Source organism: Rhinatrema bivittatum, chromosome 17 (assembly GCF_901001135.1).
Source record: "Rhinatrema bivittatum chromosome 17, aRhiBiv1.1, whole genome shotgun sequence".
In the NCBI taxonomy this organism is placed as follows: domain Eukaryota; kingdom Metazoa; phylum Chordata; class Amphibia; order Gymnophiona; family Rhinatrematidae; genus Rhinatrema; species Rhinatrema bivittatum.
In genome coordinates this window covers 60,051,998-60,078,679 of record NC_042631.1, presented here as the reverse complement: position 1 = coordinate 60,078,679, position 26,682 = coordinate 60,051,998, and the positions used below count along the sequence as shown (strand labels likewise).

The 26,682-nt window shown below is 46.9% G+C and overlaps 1 protein-coding gene across 1 annotated transcript in view; it reads right to left on the bottom strand.

The window, feature by feature from the left end:
* LOC115079138 (sodium/hydrogen exchanger 10-like) overlaps window positions 1-26,682 on the bottom strand; it is a 947,289-nt gene that overhangs the window by 845,955 nt on the left and 74,652 nt on the right. The window contains exon 3 of the mRNA XM_029582257.1: window positions 18,160-18,303. Coding sequence (XP_029438117.1) covers window positions 18,160-18,303 — 144 coding nt within the window. The remainder of the gene's footprint in view (window positions 1-18,159; window positions 18,304-26,682) is intronic.

The following is a 26,682-nucleotide window of genomic DNA, read 5'->3' as shown; positions in this document are numbered from 1 at the left end:
ATGGAACAACTCCCCTATGAGGAAACACTAAAGAGGTTAGGACTTTTCAGCTTGGAGAAGAGACGACTGAGGGGGGATATGATAGAGGTGTTTAAAATCATGAGAGGTCTAGAACGGGTAGATGTGAATCGGTTATTTACTCTTTCGGATAGTAAAAAGACTAGGGGGCACTCCATGAAGTTAGCATGGGGCACATTTAAAACTAATCGGAGAAAGTTCTTTTTTACTCAACGCACAATTAAACTCTGGAATTTGTTGCCAGAGGATGTGGTTCTTGCAGTTAGTATAGCTGTGTTTAAAAAAGGATTGGATAAGTTCTTGGAGGAGAAGTCCATTACCTGCTATTAAGTTCATTTAGAGAATAGCCACTGCCATTAGCAATGGTTACATGGAATGGACTTGGTTTTTGGGTACTTGCCAGGTTCTTGTGGCCTGGATTGGCCACTGTTGGAAACAGGATGCTGGGCTTGATGGACCCTTGGTCTGACCCAGTATGGCATTTTCTTATGTTCTTAAGTATCTGAAGGTCTGAATCATATCACCCCTGCTCCTCCTTTCCTCCAGGGTGTACATATTTAGATTCTTCAATCTCTCTTCGTATGACATCCGATGAAGACCCTCCACCTTTTTGGTCGCTCTTCTCTGTACCGCTTCCATCTTGACTCTGTCTCTTTGTAGATACGGTCTCCAGAACTGAACACAGTACTCCAGGTGAGGCCTCACCAAGGAATTGTATAAGAGGATAATCACTTCCCTTTTCTTACTCGATATTCCTCTCTCCGTCCAGGCCTTATGTCCCTACGTGGGCTTGTCCTCTGTCCTCGAATGCTGTGCCTGCCTGTCCGTCCAGGCCTTATGTCCCTACGTGGGCTTGACCTCTGTCCTCGAATGCTGTGCCTGCCTGTCCATCCAGGCCTTATGTCCCTACGTGGGCTTGACCTCTGTCCTCGATTGCTGTGTCTTCCTGTCCGTCCAGGCCTTATGTCCCTACGTGGGATTGACCTATATCCTCGAATGCTGTGCCTGTCCGTCCAGGCCTTATGTCCCTATGTGGGCTTGGATTTTGTCCTCAAATGCTGTGCCTGTCCATCCAGGCCTTATGTCCCTATGTGGGCTTGACCTATGTCCTTGAATGCTGTGCCTGCCTGTCTGTCCAGGCCTTATGTCCCTATGTGGGCATGACCTCTATCCTCGATTGCTGTGCCTGTCAGTCCAGGCCTTATGTCCCTTTGTGGGCTTGACCTCTGTCCTCAAATACTGTGCCTGCCTGTCCATCCAGGCCTTTTGTCCCTACGTGGGCTTGACCTCTGTCCTCGAATGCTGTGCCTGCCTGTCCGTCCAGGCCTTATGTCTCTACGTGGGTTTGATTTAAAACGCTGTGGCTGTCCATCCACATTTGGAATGTACGAACATAAAAAGCTGAATTAAGATGTTTGGAGCTTGCGTATTTCATATGCTCAATAGTTTTCATGACCTTCATAATATGGGCCATGTTCCCTAAATCTTTCCTAGGTGTCAACATTAATGTTTCTTCTAGTACTATCGAAAAGTGGTGGTAGTGGCACTCTAGTTCATCCTCTGTGTTCTCATAGTTTACACAGGCATTGTAGGGTACAAAATCAATATAGATTGATATTGTAGATTTGGGCGGGAGAGGACGTCAGCGCTTCTTTTGGTCCTAACGGCTGAACCCTCGTTGCAAAGGGAAACCTCAGTCTCTAGCAATTCAAACTAGTAATCCTTCACAGCATGGATCCTTAAATAAAACAATTTTCTTTAGTTTCAGGGCAGAGAAGAAAACTTCCTCCGTCTTGCTTATGAAGTCATGATCTGTTTGCAAATGCTTAAATCCTATCAATTTGTACCATTATATACTCTAGGGACCAACCCATTCCAGGAAGCCCTTTCCTGCTCAAAGAAAAGGCAACTCTCCCCAGATGTAGCAGCCTATCTCTTAGCGCCTGCTGACCCATGTTCAGAATGAGAAAAGAGCTCCAAGGTACTTAGACTGTGGCAAACTCAGTGAGACCATGCTCACAGTGAGACCCTGCTCCATGTTGCCACACTTTGAAGGCTCGTACTCCACTCTAGGGGCCAACCCATTCCAAGGAAGCCCTTTCCTGCTCAAAGGAAAGGAAACTCTCCCTGGGTGCAGCAGCCTATCTCTTAGCACTTGCTGACCCATGTTGAACTGCTGTTCACATGGCACCCTGCTCCACATCGCCACGCTTTGAAGGCTTGTGCTTCACTCTAAGGGCTAATCCATTCATAGGAAGCCCTTTCCTGCTCAAAGGAAAGGGAACTCTCCCTGGGTGTAGCAGCCTATCTCTTAGTACCTGTTGACCCATGTTGAACCGCTGCTCACAGTGAGACCTCCTCCACGTCGCCATACTTTGAAGGCTCGTGCTCCACGCTAGGGGCCAATCCATTCCAAGGAAGGTCTTTCCTGCTCAAAGGAAAGGGAACTCTTCCCGGATGTAGCAGCCTATCTCTTAGCAGCTACTGACCCATGTTCAGAACGAGAAAAGAGCTCCAAGGTACTTAGACTGTGGCAAACACAGAGAGACCATGCTCACAGTGAGACCCTGCTCCATGTCGCCACTCTTTGAAGGCTCGTGCTCCACTCTAGGGGCCAACCCATTCCGGGGAGCCCTTTCTTGCTCATAGGAAAGGGAACTCTCCCTGGTGTAGCCACTGCCAGCGCCTGTTGACCCATGTTGAACCGCTGTTCACATGGCAACCTGCTCCACGTCGCTACGCTATGAAGGCTTGTGCTCCACTGTAGGGGCCAACCCATGCATGACAGCCTCCCCTTCCCTCAACTCCAAAACTATAGGGTCAGAAACAGGTGGTGGTGATGCATCATGTTTAGATTTCACTGGTGCCCACCATGATGACAGCACCCATAGGGTCCATAGTGCTCTTGCACTCACCGACAATGGATCACATCAATGACACCAAACTTTGTTGCACTCAGGGCTTCGACAGCGTTTGACCATGTCTTGATCAATTTGATGGTATATAGTGCCATCTCTGGAGCCATAGGAGCCAGCGGACATTGATAGCCCAGCCACAGTGAAGGAGTTCTCAGTGCCTGAAGGCACTGAGAACTCCTTCACTGGATGTACCAAGGTTGCAGGGGTGCCTGCAGGCAGAGGCTCTGCAGTCCCAACACACCTCATCGGTACCCAAAGGAACCAATGAATGCCAGCACCATCGATGGCCCCTCTCGGCTCACCTATACATCCGAAGGCGTTGATGCTGAGAGTTCGATGGCATCTCTTGCCAGCAGCTGTGGCTGATGATAGCATAGCTAGGGTTCATTAGCACCGATGGTGCATGAAGCCAGGTGAGGCCTCCGATGTCCCACGATCCCAGCACCTTAGGGCCCCTGAGATCATCAGCATCCATGGTGCCCAACCTGTGTAGGCCATTGATGGGACAGGCCGATGCCTCTCGGTACCCTGTCTGGAAACTGCAAAGGAGACTCAAGGGCACCGGAACATTGCGCTTGGATGCCTTGGTGGTCCAGGGTGCCTTAAGTAGATAGTGACCCCGGCGCACAATAGCACCAAGACCGACCAAGACTGAAACTCTGCTACCCAAGGGCTTCAGTAGGTCTCGAGGGCTCTCAGGCCATGGAAGTCAATAGCCTCGAGGGTGACTAGGGTGCTCAATGGCGATCACAGTAAGTCATTGATGGTGCTCGAAATTGTCAAGAGCAGCGATTGGCATCACTGGGGAACATGCCCGATGGCCTCTGGTGGCCTTGCACCTCAATGTCCTTGATGGTGTCAATGGTATCGAGGCAGCTCCAAACTATGATGGCCTCGAGGCCACGCACTTCGAGGGCAACTACAGCATTGAAGCCACACACCTCAATGGCTCAAGAAAGGCTGAGACATCAAGGCCACGTACCTCGATGATTCGAGGGTGGTCACGGCATCAAGGCTAAGCAACTTGATGGCCCACATACGTAGCTTGATGGGACCGAGGGCATCAATGGTATCGATGGCGTCAAGGGCACTGATGGCCCCAGGGCAACAAAGGCATTGAAGGCAACGAGGGCAACTCCAATGGCGTCCAGGGGTACCATGGTGCTTGATGGCAGTCCTGGTCCCCGATGCGGTCCTGACATTGACGGGTCAGATCATAATGGCAGTCCTAGTTCCCAACACTAAGATCTGTGCCTCTACTCCTCCACATTGAGGCCCAAGGCGCTCGATGACTCCGGTACATCGATCCACAGATGACTATGGCACAGAAGGCCCTTACAGCATTGAGGGCAGTCACACACCTCGATGGCATAGAGGGCACCGCGGCACCTCGACGACATCAAGAGTGACCATGGTGCTCAATTGATGTGTCAGATCATTGGAACACTGGTCACAGATGTGCATAGGCAACCGTTACTGGGTATGGCACTGAAGGTGTAGCTGCAAGCTGCTCACCTAGGCTCCTGCTCACCCTCTCTCACAAGGAGACTGCACTGCCATCACAGGCAAGCAGGAGGGGAGGCTATGTCATCCAGGGCTCCTGCCCATGGAGACTAGGTCCTTTGAATGTGGGGAGCATGAGCTCTCCCCCTCCCACAGGAAGTCTCTCTCCCTGATCTCTTCACTGTCTGAACCTCCACTGATGTTGATCGAACAGTGAAACGGCATGGAACTCTTGCCTGGGTAGAACTCAGGCGAGTCCCCAGACTGATTTTTGTCAGTCCTACTAGCACCTAACAAAGATACAAAAAAAAAAAAAACAAACCAGACAGAGCAAGGAGAGGGCATAGATATCAAACTACAGTTGCAGTATTTATTTAATAAGGGATAGTATTAGACTCTGCCAGGTTGCACAGCTATTAAGACCTGCCATAATGCTGGTAGACAGTGGAAAGCAGAGGAAAAAAGGTAAAGAAAAAATAAAACTACCCTAAGGTAAGGGAAAGAAAAACAGTTGCATCTGTAGAAAAAATCACTTATAAAAACTGTGGAGAGAGCAAAGCCGAATACTGTGACAGTGACCACATGGCTCCATGGAAAAAAAGAGACTGATGGACTCTGTCTAGGGGTCAAGGTGATAACTACAGCTGCACATGCTCAGTAGGACATGTTTGACAGTTCTAGAATCTTTGAGATAAAAAATTCCAGACCGGGGCTCCATTTGATGATGTCACCCATGTGTGAGGACTACCATCAAGCTTGTCCTCGGAGAAAGCAAATGTTGCTTACCTGTAACAGGTGTTCTCACAGGACAGCAGGATGTTAGTCCTCACATATGGGTGACATCATCAGGATGGAGCCCAATCACGGAAAACTTCTGTCAAAGTTTCCAGAACTTTGGCTGGCCCCTACTGGGCATGCCCAGCATGGCACTAACCCTGCAGCCAGCAGGGGTCTCCCTTCAGTCTTATTTAATAGCTACAGGCAGTGCCGAAAAAATAAAACAACAAACGTTATGAACCCAAAACCGTGGGGCGGTGGGTGGGTTTCATGAGGACTAACATCCTGCTGTCCTGTGAGAACACCTGTTACAGGTAAGCAACATTTGCTTTCTCATAGGACAAGCAGGATGGTAGTCCTCACATATGGGTGAGTACCGAGCTGAGGATGTCCGAACATGCACCAAATGTACCCAACGGCGTGCAACAGGCACAACTGGGGTGAAATTTGGTAGAGGACATACTGAACCCCACTGGGCAGGCGGAAGGGTGTTGGTACGTCACGTTGGAAATAGGTTACGCAGGACAGATTGGCCGAAGACGGAATCCTGTCTTCCGGCTTTGTCTAGGCAATAGTGGGCTGTGAAAGTGTGGAGAGAATTCCAGGTGGCAGCCCTACAAATGTCAGGAAGTGGCACCGATCGTAGGTGTGCTACTGAAGTCGCCATGGCCCTCACAGAGTGTGCTTTAACACGGTCTTGGAAAGGAATGCCTGCTTGCTGATAACAAAAAGATATGCAGTCCGCCAACCAGAAGGAGAGAGTCTGCTTACCTACAGGTTGCCCTAGTTTGTTGGGAGGGAAAGAGACGAATAACTGAGTACTCTTCCTCTGGGCAACTGTACGGTCTAGGTAGAACGCTAGAGCCCGTTTACAGTCAAGGGTATGCAGAGCCTGTTCCCCTGGGTTGGAGTGGGGCCTGGGAAAGAAGATAGGTAGTATGATGGATTGATTAATGTGAAACTCCGAAACTACCTTAGGCAAAAATTTAGGGTGAGTGCGGAGTACCGCCCGGTCCTGCAGGAGTTTAGTGTAAGCCGGAAAGATAAGTAGAGCCTGTAACTCACTAACCCTGTGGGCTGAAGTGATAGCTAAAAGGAAAATCACTTTCCATATGAGATATTTTAGGTCACAGGAGTGAAGAGGTTCGAAGGGTGGTTTCATGAGCCGCCTGAGAACCAGATTAAGGTCCCAAGAAGGGGCCGGAGGACGTAAAGGTGGCTTAATATGGAGTAAGCCTTTAAGAAAACAGGTTACGAGGGGTTGAACTGATATAGGGACATCCCCGACACCTTTATGGAAGGCGGCTACCGCACTGAAATGCATTCTGATGGAAGAGGTCTTTAGACCTGATTCTGATAAATGCCAGAGATAGTCCAAAAACCTTGGGATTGGACAGGAAAAGGGATCAAGGGATTGCGAAGAACACCATGATGTATACCTTTTCCATTTATAGGAATAAGACTTTCTTGTGGAAGGCTTCCGTGAAGCAATCAGGACACGAGAAACCGAATCTGAAAGGTTAAGTGGTTGAAGGATTAACCTTTCAAAATCCATGCTGTCAGGGACAAGGCCTGAAGATTGGGTTGGTGTAGACATCCGTCGTTCTGAGTGATCAGAAGCGGGTGCATTCCCAAGGGAATGTGCCTGCGGATGGAGAGATCCTGGAGTATGGGAAACCATACTTGGCAAGGCCAGTGAGGTGCTATCAGGATCATGGTTCCCTTGTCCTGACGGAGCTTCACGAGAATCTTCAAGAGAAGAGGAAGTGGAGGGAATGCATAAAGCAGACCGGCTGCCCACGAGAGGGAGAATGCATCTCTGGGCTGAGAGCACTCGCTGCGAATGAGGGAGCAATAATTGTCCACCTTGCGGTTCTGAGGGGACGCAAAGAGGTCTATTTGGGGATGACCCCATTGCTGGAAGAGAGAGGTTGCTACGGAGGGATTGAGAGACCACTCGTGCGGTTGGAAGACACAACTCAGTTTGTCTGCCAAGACATTGTGCACTCCCAGCAAATAGGTGGCCCTGAGGTACATCGAGTAGGAGAGTGCTTCTGCCCAAATCTGTGCAGCTTCCTGACACAGAAGGAAGGAGCCTGTGCCTCCCTGCTTGTTGATGCAGCACATGGCCACCTGGTTGTCCGTCTGAATCAGGATAACGTGATTTGATAGAGAATCCTGAAAAGCTCTGAGAGCATATCGCATCGCTCGAAGTTTCGGGAAATTTATCTGGTGTTTGGCTTCCTCTGGAGACCAAAATCCTTGTGACTGCAGATCGTTCACATGAGCTTCCCAGCCGAGTTTGGAAGTATCGGTGGTGAGAATGAGTTGAGGACCTGGCAGATGAAAAGGCAGTCCCTGGAGGAGATGGTTCTTATCTTTCCACCAGGTGAGAGACAGACGGAGTGCGTCGGTAATGTGAACAATGGTTGACAGAAGCTGAGTCACTTGAATCCATTGTGACTTCAGAGTCCAATGCGTGACTCTCATGGCCAGGCGGGCCACTGGTGTGAGATGGACTGAGGACGCCATGTGTCCGAGAAGGACAAGGAATTATCGAGCTGTTGCTGTATGTTGAGACTGCAACTGGTGAGCGAGAGAAACGAGGGTTTGCACTCGTTGATGAGATAGAAAGGCTTTTGCCTGTAAGGTGTCCAAGTCTGCCCCAATGAACGACAAGGTTTGAGATGGGACTAAATAGTATTTCTCTTAATTGACGAGAAATGCTAGAGAAATTAGAGTGTGTAGGGTCAAATCCAGGGACGATCGAACGGCTTGCTGGGTTGGGGCCCTGATTAACCAGTCGTCTAGATAGGGGTAGACGTGAACACCTTCTTTCCTGAGAAAGGCTGCGACAAACACGAGAAATTTGGTAAAGACTCGTGGTGCCGATGCTAGGCCGAATGGAAGCACTTGGTATTGATAGTGCTTTGGGCCTACTAAAAACCTGAGATACTTGCGATGAGCTGAAGCTATCGCAATGTGGGTGTACGCATCCTGGAGGTCCAGAGAGTAGAGCCAGTCTCCTCTTTGTAGAAGAGGTAGAAGCGAGCCCAAGGTTACCATCTTGAACTTTTCCTGCTGGAGGTACTTGTTGAGGGCATGTAGGTCCAGAATTGGACGAAGCCCCCCAAATTTTTTGGGGATCAAAAAGTACCGGGAATAGAACCTTAGGCCTTGTTGTGAAAGAGGGATGGGTTCTATTGCTCTTAACTGGAGAAGAAGGGAAACCTCCTGCTCCAGAGGGAGAGAGTGGTCGTTTATTCTCCACGCTTGTAGAGGTGGTGAATCCGATGGAAGAGCAAGAAAGTTCAGGTGGTAACCCTGAGCAATGATTGCTAGCACCCATTGGTCGGTTGTGATTGATTGCCACATGCTGTGAAAATGGCACAATCGACCTCCCACAGGTATGGCTGGCAGAGGGATCAGGCTGCTGCTCGCCAAAGGAACGTCAAAAACCTGAAGCAGGCCCCGGTTGGGGAGCTGCTTGTGGCTTTTGCTTCTGGGGCTGAGATTTCTGATAAGGCCTAGTAACTCGGGACCTTGTTGGTTGAGGAGGATAGTACTTCCTTGGACAGAAGAATGACTTCTTAGAGTCCTTCTTGAAGGGCTGTCTAGAAGGGAAGTCAGAAGGTATCGATGAGAGCTGTTTGAGGGTCTCATGATGGTCCTTTAATTCAGCCACTATTTGCTGAATCTGTTCACCGAACAGATTATCTCCTATACAGGGCAGGTCAGAGAGCCTGTCTTGTACTTCTGGGCGAAGGTCAGAAGACTTGAGTCAGGCCCAGCGTCTTGCCGAAACCGCAGCTGCAGACACTCTAGTGGAGGTGTCGAAGATATCGTAAGCTGTTCTTATCTCATGCTTTCCTGCTTTAAACCCCTTGTGAACAAGGGTTTGAAGATGTTCTTGTAATTGGTCAGGCAGGGTTTCAGAGAAGTCCTGTATTTGCTTGAAAATGACCCTGTTGTATTGGGTCATATACAGCTGGTAAGAAGCAATCCTGGAGATAAGCATAGCCCCTTGGAACACTCGACGCCCAACATTGTCGAGGAACTTGTGTTCTTTGACAGGAGGGGTAGAAGAGTGTGGTTTTGTCCTTTTTGCTTTCTTTTGAGCTGATTCCACCAAAACTGAGTGGTGGTCAAGCTGAGATTTTTGAAAGCCAGGGGCTGAATGTACCAGATAAGTAGTGTCAGCCTTTCTGTGTACTGGGGCAATGGATCCAGGATTTTCCCAGTTCTTTTTGAGGAGGTCAAGAAGAACTTGATGAATGGGAATAGAAGTGATCACCTTGGGGGCATCCAGGAATTGGAGAAGCTCCATCATCTGGTGCCTATCGTCTTGCTCTGTCTGAAGCTGGAAAGGGACTAATTCTGCCATTTCCTTCACAAAATTAATAAAAGAGAGGTTCTCTGGAGGAGAACGCTTTCTACTTTCAGTAGGAGAGGGATTTGAAGGTAAGTCATCGGTGTCTGAGGAAGTATCATCACCCCAGGTGTCATAAGGATCAGTAGGCTGACCTGTAGGACGAGAAGGGGGTTGGCTACCCAAAGGCCCCGGCTGAGGTTCCGAGAAAATCAAGGGAATCGTCGGGGGCACCTTGGATGGCCAGGAAGGCATCGGTGCCAGTATCGAAGGCATCGATGGCGCCGATGTGTGTATCGCTCCTGATGAATGAATTGGTGGCGAGGGACGACATGGCATCAATGGCTGAGGCAGAACTCCCGAAGGAGGGATGCGAAATGGTGTTTCTCCTCCCGATGAGGCTGTTATCGGGGATCGCACCGGAGCCATCGGAAACCCGGGAATCACCGGTGGAAGGGCAGTCATGAGCGCCTCCACCCGGGATAGCAGCGGTGCCAGCGCTGCTGGAATCGGGTCGGTGGCCGGTTCCACTCTCGGTACCGATGTCGGTGCCGGATGGACCTGGAGCCATTGCATCGCCTTGTTGATGGCCTCCTGGACCAGCCGGTCCAGTTCTTCCCGGAGACCTGGGGCAATCAGCTCCGGCTCCATGACGAAAGAGGGAAGCTGAGGCACAGTCGGAGGGACCACCTTTACAGGCGGAATCGCGACTCCCAAACCCTGATCAGGTGAGGGTGGCCTCGATGTCCCGGTCGCAGGAGCGGTCGGTGCCGTTCCTGGACGGGGCTTCTTCGATGGTGGCTCGGACGGTGGCTCGGTCGATGATTTCGCTCCCTCAACGGTCCGAGACTTACGATGCCGATGGCAATGTTTCTCCCTTCGATCCCCTCGATCTTGAGGGGGAGAAACGGGAGTCGATGGCCGTGTATCGTCGATGGCAGGTGGTCACCGGACGGTTGTCGATGTTGGTGCGACTTCGACGGTGCCGGTTCCGATGACGTCGATGCGATGGACGGTGTCGGGGTGTGAGCACAGAAGAGGAGTCCCATCTTCTCCATTCTGGCTTTGCGACCTTTTGGTGTCATGAGGGCACATTTGGTGCAAGTCAGGACATCATGCTCACGGCCTAAGCACATTACACAGACTCTATGAGGGTCTGTGATCGACATGGTGCGAGTACAATCCGGGCACCGACGAAAACCCGACGTCATGGCCATAGAAAAAATCAAGCCGCGGTACGGTCGACGGCCAGTAGGCCACAAGGGCCAAACTCGACGGTAACCGACAAAAAACGGCGAAAAAACTTACCGGAGTACCGCGGCCAGAGAAAGTTAGAGGAGGGACCCCTGTGGGGCAAGATATTTTAACTAAGTCCGTGAGGAAAGAATTTCTGTCAGGAATGTGATCAGAGCTCCTAAACCGCGAGGCTACCGCTGCGCTGAAAAAAGAAGACTGAAGGGGGACCCCTGCTGGCTGCAGGGTTAGTGCCATGCTGGGCATGCCCAGTAGGGGCCAGTCAAAGTTCTGGAAACTTTGACAGACGTTTTCCGTGATTGGGCTCCATCCTGATGATGTCACCCATATGTGAGGACTACCATCCTGCTTGTCCTGTGAGAAAGCTATTTATCACTTCTTGGATGCCAATATATGTTAAAATTTTATATTACAAACATACTACAGAATTTTACAGTTTTGGCCACAGAATTCCATGCATCATGCAACAAATTGCATTTGCTTCAGAACTGCATATGGTCTTAAGAATTAGAGATGTGAATCGTTGTTTGACGATTTAAAACAATCGTCAGATATATTTTAAATCATCAAAAATTGTTAGAGCCGCGATACAATAACAATTCCCCCGATTTATCGTCAAAAAATCGTAAATCGGGGGAGGGGGGAGGGCGGGAAAACCGGCACCCTAAAACCCACCCCGACCCTTTAAAATAAATCCCCCACCCTCCCGAAACCCCCCAAAATGTTTTAAATTACCTGTGGTCCAGTGGGGGGGTCCCGGCGCAATCTCCCGCTCTCGGGCCACAGCTGCGTTAAAAGAAATGGCGCCGGTGGCCCTTTGCCCTTACCATATGACAGGGCAAAGGTAGCGCCGGCGCCATTTTGGTTCCTGTCACCCGACGTCACGAGTGCAGGAGATCGCTCCCGGACCCCCGCTGGACCACCAGGGACTTTTGGCCAGCTTGGGGGGGCCTCCTGACCCCCACAAGACTTGCCAAAAGTCCAGCGGGGGTCCGGGAGCGACCTCCTGCACGCGGGCCGTATTGCCAATATTCAAAATGGCGCCGGCGACATTTTGAATATTGGCAATACGGCCGGCGCTACTTTTGCCCTCACTATGTCGACATTTTATTTATTTTATTTATTTATTTAAAAGTTTTTATATACCGCTCAATGGATAAATATATATCCGTCTAGGCGGTTTACACATAGTCAAAAACATACACAAATTAAAATACAGACAATTGTTAAAAGGTTAGTTGAAGATCATGAATTTATACAAACTATTGTAGCTGGAAAGCTTGGGTAAATAGGTAAGTTTTCAGTGATTTTTTAAATTCTCTACGGTTGGAGGTCAGTCGGATATAGTCAGGCAAAGCGTTCCATATTGTTGGACCTGCAACTGAAAAAGCGCGTTTACGGATTAGAGATAGACTTACAGATTTTACATTAGGAATTTCCAATAAACATTTGTCGAAAGAGCGTAGTTGTCTGGAGGGTTTGTAAATTCGCAGTCATGAGCATAACCAGATTGAGTCATTGTTGTAAATCAGATTGTGTATGGTAGATAGGATTTTGTATGTTATGCGGTATGATACTGGAAGCCAATGTAATTGTTGTAAAATTGGGGAAATATGTTCGTTTCGACGGATATTATATAACATACGAGCAGTTGCATTTTGAATTAATTGGAGAGAATGAATAGTTGACTGGGGTAAACCAAGGTATAACGCGTTGCAATAATCCAGTGAAGACAAGATAAGGGTTTGTGTAATCAGGCGGAAATCATTTGGTAGGAGTAATGGTTTTAATTGCTTGAGCATGTAAATTTTATAGAAGGATTTTTTTACTGTTTCAGATATATTGTTTGTCAACGATAGTTTGGAGTCTAGAATAACCCCTAGATTTTTTGCATGTGTTTTTATGGGAATGGTTTGGTTTTCAAAGATAAATGTTGTCGGAGGTTTGTGAATTGAGTCTGGAATAGTGGATAGATAGATTAACTCTGTTTTGTTTGTGTTTAACTTTAGCCGGTTATGAGAGAGCCAGATTTTTATTGTAGACACAGATATAAGTGCAATAATGAGAAGGTTTTAGACCAGGAGTCAGTGAAAGGTAAGATAAACTGAATGTCATCAGCGTAGATTTTAAAATTTAAGTTTAGGCCGTCAAGAAGTTTACACAGAGGTATCAAGTATAGATTGAATAGAAGAGCTGATAAAGCTGATCCTTGGGGTACTCCTGTGGAAGTGGTGTACCATTGTGACGATTGATTGTTTGTCATGATTTTTTGTTGGCGATTGGATATTTATTTATTTATTTAGAAACTTTTATATACCGGTATTTGTGGGGACATCATACCGGTTCACATAGTAACTGAAAGATTGGAAAATACATTGCAACAGGGGAATGTAACTGGGCGGGGGGAAGAACAGAAAGGCAGTAGGAAGGATAGGAGAAAAAGAAGGTAATAACCAAAACAATTTACAATGAAAGTCTCCTTAATAAGGAGGTTACCTGAAAGGGGACTGCGAGGGGGAGTGGAAGGAGTTATTCTGTGTAAGCATGGTTGAACAGGAGAGTTTTTAATTTCTTTTTGAATTTAAATGCACAGGGTTCAAGTCGCATGTGGACAGGTAGTGTATTCCAGAGAACGGGCCCGGCAATAGAGATGGCACGGTCTCGGGTGGAGGAGAGATGTGCCTGTTTCAAGGATTGAACGTGTAGGGTGCCTTTGTTGGTAGATCTGGTGGCTCGGGTGGACAGGGGGGCAGTGAAAGGGAGGCCGAGCCAGTTGGAGTTGTGGGTGTAAATGGACTTGTGAATTATGGTCAGAGTTTTGTAGTGTATACGGGACATTATGGGGAGCCAATGTAAATCCTTGAGGATGGGGGTAATATGGTCATGTTTGCGTGTGTTTGTAATGAGTCTTGCAGTAGCATTTTGCAGAAGTTGAAGGGGTTTGATAGAAGACAATGGGAGCCCTAAGAGGAGGGCATTACAGTAATCTAGTTTGGAGGTGAGGGTAGCTTGGATCACTGTGCGGAGGTCATGGGCGTAGAGCAGGGGTCTGAGTTTCTTTAGTACATTTAGCTTGAAGAAGCCAGTTTTGAGGATGGAGTTGATGTGAGGTTTCATACTTAGGTTGGGATCAAGAAGGACTCCGAGGTCTCTAACGGAGGGTTGAGCTGTGAAGAGGTTAAGTTTAGGGTCGTTAGGTAGGAGGTCAGGGGGGTGCGAGGAGATGTGAAGGAGTTCCGTTTTGTTGGTGTTGAGAGCAAGCTGAAGGTTGGTGAGGAGGGCGTTGATGGCTGCAAGGCACTTTTCCCAGTGCTCGAGGGCGTCAGATATGGAGTTGTGAATGGGAATGATGATCTGTACATCATCAGCATAAAGGTAGAATTTGAGTTTAAGGTCAGTGAGGAGGTGGCAGAGGGGAGTGAGGTAAATGTTGAATAGGGTAGATGAGAGTGATGAGCCTTGCGGGACTCCTTGTTGTAGGGGGTATGAGGCAGATAGGTTGTTTCCAATTTTCACAGAGAACTTTCTGTTAGAGAGATAGGATTTGAACCAAGCAAGAGCTATTCCTGAGATGCCGATGCTTTCTAGCCGTGTCAGGAGGTGGTGGTGGCTGATGGTGTCAAAGGCCGCTGAGATGTCAAGAAGGGCGAGGAGGTAACTGTGGCCTTGTCCCAGACCTCTGAGGAGATAGTCAGTGAGGGAGAGCAGTAAGGATTCGGTGTTGAAGTGCTTCCTGAATCCAAATTGGGAGACATGGAGAATATCATGGTTTTCTAGGTAGTCCATGAGTTGTGAATTTACCACCTTTTCCATAAGTTTGGAGATAAAAGGGAGATTGGAAATGGGGCGGAAGTTGGAAGGGTCTTTGGGGTCTAGAGAGGGTTTCTTGAGGAGGGGTTTGACAACAGCGTGTTTGAGGGAATCTGGGACTATCCCGTGGGTGATGGAGCAGTTGATAATCTCAGCTATGGTGCTGGATATGCTGTTGGGAATGGCTATTAGCGCTTTGGTGGGAATGGTGTCGTTGGGATGAGAGGCAGGTTTAAGTTTTCGGAGGAGGCCTGTAATTTCTTTAGAGGAGGTAAGATCCATTGTGGCCATTGAAGGTTGGGACAGGGAGGGGATCAAGGGTGGGTTAGTAGGGGGGGACGGATTGGTGGGGGAAAATCTGGAGAGAAGGTTGGAGATTTTGTTTTTGAAATAATTGGCCAGTTCGTCACATTTGGCCACGGCCTCGGAATCTGGGATAGTGGGGAGGACAGGGGTGGTGAGGCTGGCGACATAGGAGAAAAGAACTTTGGGGTTGAAATTATAGTCATGAATTTTTTTACCATAAAAGTCTCGCTTGTGTTTAAGAGTAGACTGCCTATATGTGTGTAAGGCTGTTTTGTAGATGGAGGAATGTTGCGGGGTTGGGTCCTTACGCCATTTTCTTTCTTTTTGTCTGAGATTGGCTTTTAGGGTTTTTAGTTCCTGGGTGTACCATGGCTTAGAGGGTTTTGCTGTGGTGTTTATGATACGTTCGGTGATTGGGCATAATTTGTTGGCAATGTCTTCTGTGAGGCTATGCCAGGATGCTAGGGCTGTGTCTGGGTCTGAGCAGATAAGCCTTGGTAGGGATGAGGCTAGTGCATCGGTTAGTTCGTCGCTAGGGCAGGTTTTTCTGGAAATGATGGTGGTTTGAGCAGAATGGTTAGTTGGGAGGGGTTTCTTCAAAGTGAGACGGCTTTCAATGAGGTAGTGGTCAGACCAGGGCACTGGGGTGCAGGTGGGTGGGTTGGCGGTTTGGAAATTGGAGTTAATAAACATTAGGTCCAACGTGTGACCAGCTTTATGAGTTGGCGATGCTATAATTTGTCGGAAGCCTAAGGCAAGGAGGGATTGAATGAAATTTTCGCAGGATGCAGTAGGAGGGTGTGAGTTAACGTGGAGATTAAAATCTCCAAGGATGATGGAAGGTGTATCTGTATTTATCCATTCTATAAAAAATTCAATTAGGGGGGAGGGATTGGACTCGAGGATGGTAGGGGGGGGCATAAACTAGACATAATTGGAGGGTATCTGCTTTAAAGAGGCCGATTTCAAGTTTGGGTGGGGCTGCTATACTGATGAGTTTAAGGTTAAGATGTTTCTTGGCTGCTAGGAGAATTCCTCCACCTCTTTTTTTAGGTCGGTGGATGGGGAAGATGTCATAGAGGGAGGATGGGAGTTGGTTTATGAGGACGGTATCTGATTCTTTGAGCCATGTTTCTGTAACTGCACAGATGTCTGGGGTGCAGTCTGTAAGCATGTCATTGAGGATTAGTGTCTTTTTAGATATGGATTGGGCATTCATGAGTATGATGGAGACGGTGGTGAGACCAATTGTAACCATTGTAAGAGAAGACCGGAAATGCCTATTTGAATTAGATTGGTAATAAGGATGTCGTGATTTATTGTATCAAATGCGGCGGAAATATCAATTAAGACCAGTAAGTAATTTGTGTTGGAATCAAATCCACGGATTATGGTGTCAAAGGATGGTATGAGTAAGGATTCAGTACTGTGTCCTTTTCTAAAACCGTGTTGGTTAGTGTGTAAAATATTATTTTCTTCGATGTAGTCTGATATTTGATGTAGAACTACTGATTCTATAATTTTTGCTAAAGATGGTAATATAGCGATAGGGCGGTAATTAGTAACATCGGCTGGGTCATGGTTTTTCTTTTTTGGAATGGGTATAATAGCAGTTTGTTTTAAGGAATCTGGGAATATACCTTGTTGTAAAGAAGCATTTACTATATTTGTAATGATTGGTGCAAGAGGATCTTTTAAATCTTTGAGTAGATGGCCAGAGCATGGATTAAATGGACTATTTGATGGTTTGGATTTGGTAAGTATTTTCGTTATAATGTTATCATTTATAGATGAAAATTCGGAAAAGACACAAGTGAGTTGGGGGGTGTTATTTTTTGGAATTGGTAACAGATTGAATTCGTGTGAGATGTCATCAGTTTTCTTTTTAAAGAATGAGGCAATGTTGTTACAAAAGTCATCGGAAGTATCGGATGGTATGTTAGATTGTATTGTTGTTAAGTTTTTTACTATTGTAAAAAGAGTTTTTGGATTACCGTTTGCTTGTTTTATTTTGGTGGAGTAGAAAGATTTTTTGGTCTGTATTATTTCTTTTTTGTATTTTTGTAGAAGTGCATAATATTCTTGTTTTCGTACAGGTATTGGGTTTTTATACCATCATCGCTCGAGGTAGCGAAGTTTACGTTTGGTGTTCTTTAAGGAATCGTTGTACCATAAGGTTGGTTTTTTTCTTATTGATTTTTGTGGTTTTAGTGGTGCAATTTGGTTTAGTGTTTCGATGATAGAGTTGTTCCAGTCATTTACTAAATCAGTTACGTCAGAGTCTGAATTTTGGTTGATTAATGGTATTAATGTGTTAATAAAAAGATCATTGTTTACTTTCTTTCTACGTAGAGCAGTAGGGTTGTTTTGAGATGAGTGAGATTGAATGTTTTGAGGATTTTTTATTTTACCTATAGCTTTGATGAGATAATGATCTGACCAAGGTACTGCAGTGATATCGGAGGAGAATTCTATGTGTGATTGGTTATAATATAATTGATCTAAGGTATTTCCTTGTCTGTGTGTGGGACTTGTTATGAGTGGAATAAAGCCAAGACCTTGAAGAGCATCAGAGAAGTTAGATATGATATGATTTTGTTGCATTTTGTTGAAATGTAAATTAAAGTCTCCAGCAATGAGGGCAAAAGTAGTGCCGGCGCCATTTTGAATATTGGCAATACGGCCCGCATGCAGGAGGTCGCTCACGGACCCCCGCTGGATTTGTGTGAGTCAGGAGGCCCTCCTAAGCTGGCCAAAAGTCCCTGGGGGTCTAGGAGTGATCTCCTGCACTCGTGACGTCGGGTGACAGGAACCAAAATGGCGCCGGCGCTACCTTTGCCCTGTCATATGGTAAGGGCAAAGGGCCACCGGCGCTATTTCTTTTAATGCAGCCGTGGCCCGAGAGCGGGAGATCGCGCCGGGACCCCCCCCCCCCCCCACTGGATCCCAGGTAATTTAAAACATTTTGGGGGGTTTCGGGAGGGTGGGGGATTTATTTTAAAGGGTCGGGGTGGGTTTTAGGATGCCGGTTTTCCCGCCCTCTCCCGATTTACGATTTTTTACGATTTAAAAAAAACAAAAACCATGACGATCAGATTTCCCTCCCCCCCCAGCCAAAATCGATCGTTAAGACAATTGAACACCCGATTCACATCCCTATTAAGAATCAGCTTTTCTATGTAATCTAATAATAATGTTCCTTACCTTATCACAATCAACCCAAAGTAAAGAACTATGATATAAAATATATCATTGATTGTTACATCTTCAAATGTTTTAACAGCCATTACAATACCACCAATGGTGAAGATGAGCGTATGAGCCAAAAAAGTCAAAAACTCCCAGAATCTACATAAAAAGAAAAGAGGGCATATCAGTCATAACAATATGGGGTAGATTTTTAAAAAATGCGTGTTCGCGTACTTTTATTGGCGCATCAGTCGCAAACAAAAGTACACTGGATTTTAGCAGATACGCATGTAGCCGCGCGTATCTGCTAAAATCCAGGATCGGCGCTCACAAGGCTGCCAATTTTGGGCAGCCGAGCCGCGCCGAGCCGTGCAGCCTGCCTCCGTTCCCTCCGAGGCTGCTTATACTGCTGCAAAGTTCACAGGTTATTTTACTAATTTTCAAAAGAAAAGTACAGGTATATTTTCACTTTGAAAATTGCCTAAGGAAAAAGTATCCATAGAGATTTCTTTTTTGCCAATTTTTTAAACATTATCTCTTTATTTATTTATAAAAAACAATCACAAAAAATATCTTTCTTAAAGAATAACATAGGCACAAATATAAGAGAAGATAAAAATGAAAAGCAATATAAACACAATTATAATTGTCATTTAGTTCACATCAATGGGAAGAGAACAGAACAAAAGAAATGTTTTAAACAAGTAAAGAATTCACCATAAGTACTACTGAGGGTCTAAGAAGTTACATGACCCATCTTGCTAGCCCCAATTACAATCGATCTACCTTGCAAAAAGCTTCTAATTGGATAGGATCTGAAAAGATGTATTTTACATTTTGAAGCTTAATTATATACTTGCAAAGAAAGTGTATTACAACAGTTGCACCTAAGGACAGGACCCTAGGATTTTGTTTTTTGTTTTTTTAACAAGAAAAGGTTTCTGTCTAACTTAAGTCTCCCTGTCAACATCAGGGAACAAAGAATTTTTTTGGCCCATAAAGATTTTGGGCTGGATTTTCAAAGCTTACGCTTGTAAAAGCCCGGGGTTTACGCGCATGGCCGGGCCTCACGCACGCCGGGCCAATTTTCAAAGGGCCTGGCTACACGCATGAAAGTCCTGGGGCTAGAAAAAGGGGCGGTCCAGGGTAGTGTGGGGGCGGGGCTTGAGGCGCCCGGCACAGCAGCCATTTGCCGCTGTGCTGGGGAATTGCGTGCCGCTTGGAAGCAAGAGCAAAAGGTAAAATAAGAAATTTGGGGGTATTTAGGATAGGGATAGGGGGAGGGAAAGATATGGGAAGGGGAAGGGAGGTTAGGCTACGGGGTTGGGAAGTTCCCTGCCAGTCAACTCCTTAATTGGAATGGACTGGGAGGGAACTGGGGAAGGCCCCGATGCGTCGCCGAATGTAATTGCAATAGTTGACCCCCCCTTAAGTTCGCCAACCCAAAATTTTATAACATACGCGCATGTAACTTTTGAAAATCTACCCCTTTACTTATAAGACGAAAGACACATTTAAGAATAAGAATATAAGAACATAATAACATGCCATACTGGGTCAGACCAAGGGTCCATCAAGCCCAGCATCCTGTTTCCAACAGTGGTCAATCTAGGCCATAAGAATCTGGCAAGTACCCAAAAACTAAGTCTATTCCATGTTACCGTGGCTAATTTCTAAGTCAACTTAATTAATAGCAGGTAATGGACTTCTCCTCCAAGAACTTATCCAATCCTTTTTTAAACACAGTTATACTAACTGCATTAACCACATCCTCTGGCAACAAATTCCAGAGTTTAATTGTGCGTTGAGTGAAAAAGAACTTTCTCCGATTAGTTTTAAATGTGCCACATGCTAACCTCATGGAGTGCCCCCTAGTCTTTCTATTATCCGAAAGCATAAATAACCGATTCACATCTACCCGTTCTAGACCTCTCATGATTTTAAACACCTCTATCATATCCCCCCTCAGCCGTCTCTTCTCCAAGCTGAAAAGTCCTCTTTAGTCTTTCCTCATAGGGGAAAGACTTTACCTGATTCTCTGGCAAAAACTACCAATAAAATGGATCTACCCAAATTCTCTGAGCTAGACTGTTCTAAGAAAGAATAAATATCCACTATATTTCCAGGATCTTCTGGCTGAAAAGAAACAAAGGCCTACTGCCCAAGGCCTACTGCCCAGGAGGGCAGAGTTAGGTCGGCCGTCATAGTTGGTGATTCGATTATTAGGAATGTAGATAGTTGGGTGGCTGGTGGGCATGAGGATTGCCTGGTAACATGCCTACCTGGTACGAAGGTGGCGGACCTCACGCGTCACCTAGATAGAATTTTAGACAGTGCTGGGGAGGAGCCGGCTGTCGTGGTACATGTCGGCACCAACGACATAGGAAAATGTGGGAGGGAGGTTCTGGAAGCCAAATTTAGGCTCTTAGGTAGAAAGCTTAAATCCAGAACCTCCAGGGTAGCATTCTCTGAAATTCTCCCTGTTCCACGCGCAGGTCACCAGAGGCAGGCAGAGCTCCGGAGTCTCAATGCGTGGATGAGACGATGGTGCAAGGAAGAGGGATTCAGTTTTGTTAGGAACTGGGGAACCTTTTGGGGAAGGGGGAGTCTCTTCCGAAGGGATCGGCTGCACCTTAACCAGGGTGGAACCAGACTGCTGGTGCTAACCTTTAAAAAGGAGATAGAGCAGCTTTTAAACTAGAACAAAGGGGAAAGCCGACAGTCACTCAGCAGTACATGGTTCGGAGAGAGATATCTTTAAAGGATACTAATGATGCATTAGAATTAGAGCATCCCGACAGTGAGGTTCCAATAATTAAAAAAGTAGTCCAAGTGCCTGTAACTAAAAACTCACCTGAGCTAAAAAATTCTAACTTATCCCTATCAACTAAAAAGCAAAATGAAAATACAAACAAAAAACAAACTTTGAAATGTTTGTATGCTAATACCAGAAGTCTAAGAAGTAAGATGGGAGAATTAGAATGTATAGCAGTAAATGATGACATAGACTTAATTGGCATCTCAGAGACATGGTGGAAAGAGGATAACCAATGGGACACTGCTATACCGGGGTACAAATTATATCGCAATGACAGAGAGGAGCACTGGGGAGGAGGTGTGGCACTTTATGTCCGGGATGGCATAGAGTCCAACAGGATAAACATCTTGCATGAGACTAAATACAAAATTGAATCTTTATGGGTAGAAATCCCTGGGGTGTCGGGGAAGACTATAGTGATAGGGGTATACTACCGTCCACCTGGTCAAGATGGTGAGACGGACAATGAAATGCTAAGAGAAATTAGGGAAGCTAACCAAATTGGTAGTGCAGTAATAATGGGAGACTTCAATTACCCCAATATAGACTGGGTAAATGTATCATCGGGTCACGCTAGAGAGATAACGTTCCTGGATGGAATAAATGATAGCTTTTGGAGCAATTGGTTCAGGAACCGACGAGAGAGGGAGCATTTTTAGATCTAATTCTCAGTGGAGCACAGCACTTGGTGAGAAAGGTAACAGTGGTGGGGCCGCTTAGCAATAGTGATCATAATATGATCAAATTTGATTTAATGACTGGAAAAGGAACAGTGTGCAAATCCAAGGCTCTCGTGCTAAACTTTCAAAAGGGAAACTATGAGAAAATGAGAAAAATTGTTAGAAAAAATACCATTCTAGAAGCACAGTCCAGATGTATTCCACACATTAAGAAAGGTGGAAAGAAGGCAAAACGATTACCGGCATGATTAAAAGGGAAGGTGAAAGAAGCTATTTTAGCCAAAAGATCTTCATTCAAAAATTGGAAGAAGGATCCAACAGAAGAAAATAGGGTAAAGCATAAACATTGGCAAGTTAAATGTAAGACATTGATAAGACAGGCTAAGAGAGAATTTGAAAAGAAGTTGGCTGTAGAAGCAAAAACTCACAGTAAAAACTTATTTAAATATATCCGAAGCAGAAAGCCTGTGAGGGAGTCAGTTGGACCGTTAGATGATCGAGGGGTAAAAGGGGCACTTAGAGAAGATAAGGCCATCGCGGAAAGATTAAATGATTTCTTTGCTTCGGTGTTTACTGAAGAGGATGTTGGGGAGGTACCCGTAATGGAGAAGGTTTTCATGGGCAATGATTCAGATGGACTGAATCAAATCACGGTGAACCTAGAAGATGTGGTAGGCCTGATTGACAAACTGAAGAGTAGTAAATCACCTGGACCAGATGGTATACACCCCAGAGTTCTGAAGGAACTAAAAAATGAAATTTCAGACCTATTAGTAAAAATTTGTAACTTATCATTAAAATCATCCATTGTACCTGAAGACTGGAGGATAGCAAATGTAACCCCAATATTTAAAAAGGGCTCCAGGGGCAATGCGGGAAACTACAGACCGGTTAGCCTGACTTCAGTGCCAGGAAAAATAGTGGAAAGTGTTCTAAACATCAAAATCACAGAACATATAGAAAGACATGGTTTAATGGAACAAAGTCAGCATGGCTTTACCCAGGGCAAGTCTTGCCTCACAAATCTGCTTCACTTTTTTGAAGGAGTTAATAAACATGTGGATAAAGATGAACCGGTAGATACAGGGCCGCCATCAGGGCAGTATTCTTGGGCCTGCAGTATGGGGCCCCAGGATCTACTGCCACATATGGGGGCCCGCAGCCGCCAGGCGGCAGGTGCGCTTGGGGGATGTATTAGTTCATGGCAAAGAGGCCCACTGAGGCTCTCTCCGACAGTCTGTCGCCCAGGGGCCTACTGAAACCTGGAGCCGGCCCTGGGTGCGGGCCCCAGAGAAGGGAGAGAATCAATGCTATGCGTGTCTTTTAGACACACATAGCATTGATTTACAGAGCACCGCAGACAGAGACTCGTCCGCGCGCTCTGTCCTGCCAGCGTTCACTGTCTGACGCGGCTGTGACGTCACCGCCGCGTCAGACAGTATGGGGCCTCAAAATTCCTGATGGCGGCCCTGGGTAGATATAGTATACTTGGATTTTCAGAAGGCGTTTGACAAAGTTCCTCATGAGAGGCTTCTAGGAAAAGTAAAAAGTCATGGGATAGGTGGCGATGTCCTTTCGTGGATTGCAAACTGGCTAAAAGACAGGAAACAGAGAGTAGGATTAAATGGGCAATTTTCTCAGTGGAAGGGAGTGGACAGTGGAGTGCCTCAGGGATCTGTATTGGGACCATTACTTTTCAATATATTTATAAATGATCTGGAAAGAAATACGACGAGTGAGATAATCAAATTTGCAGATGACACAATATTGTTCAGAGTAGTTAAATCACAAGCAGATTGTGATAAATTGCAGGAAGACCTTGTGAGACTGGAAAATTGGGCATCCAAATGGCAGATGAAATTTAATGTGGATAAGTGCAAGGTGATGCATATAGGGAAAAATAACCCATGCTATAATTACACAATGTTGAGTTCCATATTAGGTGCTACAACCCAAGAAAGAGATTGAAATCATCGGATCAGTGTGCTGCGGCAGTCAAAAAAGCAAACAGAATGTTGGGAATTATTAGAAAGGGAATGGTGAATAAAACGGAAAATGTCATAATGCCTCTGTATCGCTCCATGGTGAGACCGCACCTTGAATACTGTGTACAATTCTGGTCGCCACATCTCAAAAAAGATATAATTGCGATGGAGAAGGTACAGAGAAGGGCTACCAAAATGATAAGGGGAATGGAACAACTGTGCTTCTAGAATGGTATTTTTTAACAATGACCACGCCTCTTGGACATTTTTTACTTTTGTAGCTGCTCCTTTCAGTTTTTTTCTAACAATTTTTCTCATTTTTTCAAAGTTTCCCTTTTGAAAGTTTAGCACGAGAGCCTTGGATTTGCACACTGTTCCTCTTCCAGTCATTAAATCAAATTTGATCATATTATGATCACTATTTCCAAGCGGCCCCACCACCGTTACCTCTGTCACCAAGTCCTGTGCTCCACTGAGAATTAGATCTAAAATTGCTCTCTCTCTCGTCAGTTCCTGAACCAATTGCTCCATAAAGCTATCATTTATTCCATCCAGGAACATTATCTATCTAGCGTTATCTCTCTAGCGTGATCCCACAACACTTATGTCCCAATATTAAACAGATTAAAGAAAGCTATACAATAAGGGGTAGATTTTATAAATTTGTGCGAGGGCGTACTTTTGTTCGTGCACCAGGCGCGAACAAAAGTACACTGGATTTTATAAGAATCGTGAGTAGCCGCACGTATCTTATAAAATCCGGGGTCGGCGTGCGGAAGGGGGTGCACATTTGTGCAATCTGCTCGTGCCGAGCCCAGCGCGCGCTGCCTGTTCCCTCCGAGGCCGCTCCGATTTCGGAGCGGCCTCGGAGGGAACTTTCCTTCGCCCTCCCTCCACCTTCCCCTCCCTTCCCCTACCTAACCTACCCCCCCGGCCCTATCTAAACCCCCCCTTACCTTGGTTGCACGATTTACGCCTGCTAAAAGCAGACGTAAATCTGCGCACGCCAGCGAGCTCCTGGCGCGCCATCACCCGACCCAGGGGCTGGTCCGAAGGCCTCGACCACGCCCCTGGGCCAGTGCCACGCCCCAGGGCCCGCCCCCGCAGCGCCGCGTCACGCCCCCAAAACGCTGTGTCATTTTCGGTACGCCCCCGACACGCCCCTTTTACGAAGCCCCGGGACTTACACGCGTCCCGGGGCTCTACGCTCGCAGGGCATTTAAAATCTGGCCCTAAGAGAGATACTGTTTTTTTTTCTTTTTGATGGATTTTTTAATCTTAAAGCAAACCAATAGCAGAAACCAAACAAAGTATTATACAATAACTAGAACTAGTAGAGAAAGGGATAATGAAAGCACAGAGCAGTATTTATACACAGAATCTTCTACAATATAATAAATTAATAACACTGTGTGGCTTATCTGCACTGGAAACAGTTCGCTCCTCTCCTGGGCTGTGCACAAGCAGTTTGTATTCATCAGAGACATTATCACCATTAGTGAGCACTAAATCGAGTATAGCTCCCTCTCTCGTGGATTCCATTACCATTTGTTTGAACAAAGCCCCTTGCAGGGCATCCACTATTTCTCTGCTATTGTTAGATTCTGCAGAAGGGATTCTCCAGTCTACATCCGGCAGATTAAAGTCTCCAACGATCACCACTTCTCCCTTCTTTCCCATCTTTTGGATGTCATCAACCAGATCTCTGTGTATATATATATATATATATATATATATATATCTATACTAGCTGTACCCGGCCACGCGTTGCCGTGGCTCAGTCTGGTTTAATTTCACAATGCGCATTAGCTCTGCTCCGGCCATCCCAACTCCCTCCCCCCCTTCACCGGCGGTGGACGGACTGGCTCGGCGATTCTTTTACCCTTTCCTCCTCCTGTGTGTAACTGTCCAGCAGTCCCTACTCCCTCCCCCCTTCCCCAGTGGCGGAGGAACGGGCTGAGCCATTTCTCGGAGCGGCGACTCGTCTGCCCTTTTCTCCTCCCCTCTGTGACACCCAGCACGTTGCGCAGAGCTCTATGGTCTGCACATGCGCAGTAGAGCTGCTCTCTACTGCGCCTTTGCGGTCCAGGCACATTAAAAAATGTTTTGGTCTGTTGTCAGACACTGTACCTGTCTACACTCCTATTCCTTCACTCCCCCTCGCTCATTCACCTCAGTCACTCATCCTCCTCCTCCCCCTCGGTCACTCACCCCCCCCCCTTCCCTTCCCTGCCCCAACTCAAACTCCCTCCCCTCACTCTCACCTCCCTCACTCTCACCTCCCCCCGCATGGCGCCAGCCCCTCACGTCTCACCTCCCCCGCATGTCTCCCGACCCACGCCCTCCCCTTCCCCTCTCACCTCCCTCATTTTCCCTCCCACTCCCTCCCCTCACTCTCACCAGCCCCCCTCATTCCCACGTCCCCTTTCCCTCAGTTCACTCCCTCCTCCACTCCCTCTTTTTCTCTTCTACACAGGGCCGACTGGGAGGGACCAGGCTAAAGGAGGAGGCATTTGCTGACAGAACTGCAGCATGTTAACAGCCTGAGCCTGTCCCTCCGTCGCTGTCCCTACTCCCTCCCCCCTTCCCCGGCAACGGAGGGCCAGGCTCAGGCGGTTCACATGTCTGAGGAGCATTTTCTTGGAGTGGTGATCTCGCCCGCGCCTCACCACCGCGCTCGTTGCTTGCCCGCCTGTCGCTTAGCTTTCACCACCGCTGCTCCTCCACTCCGCATCCGCCGCTCTCTATTGCTGGCCCGACCGATGCTCAGATATCACCGCCACTTCCGCAAAACGCCGTGTTCGCCGCTCTGACCGACATGCTCTCTCACGGCACGTCGGGCAGACTTCTTTGTGCGGCGCATGCGCAGTAGAGCTGCTCTCTACTGCGCATTTGCGGCACGTCGGTCAAGCCTCATTTATCTAGTTGATAGCATGTGTTGCTTTTACGTCCAACAGATGGTGCTGTTTTTCCCAAAAAGCTTGTTTTTACCTGTCACAGGTGTGACATCTATATGATATAGGTATATAAAAACACGCGTGTATTCGAATACAAC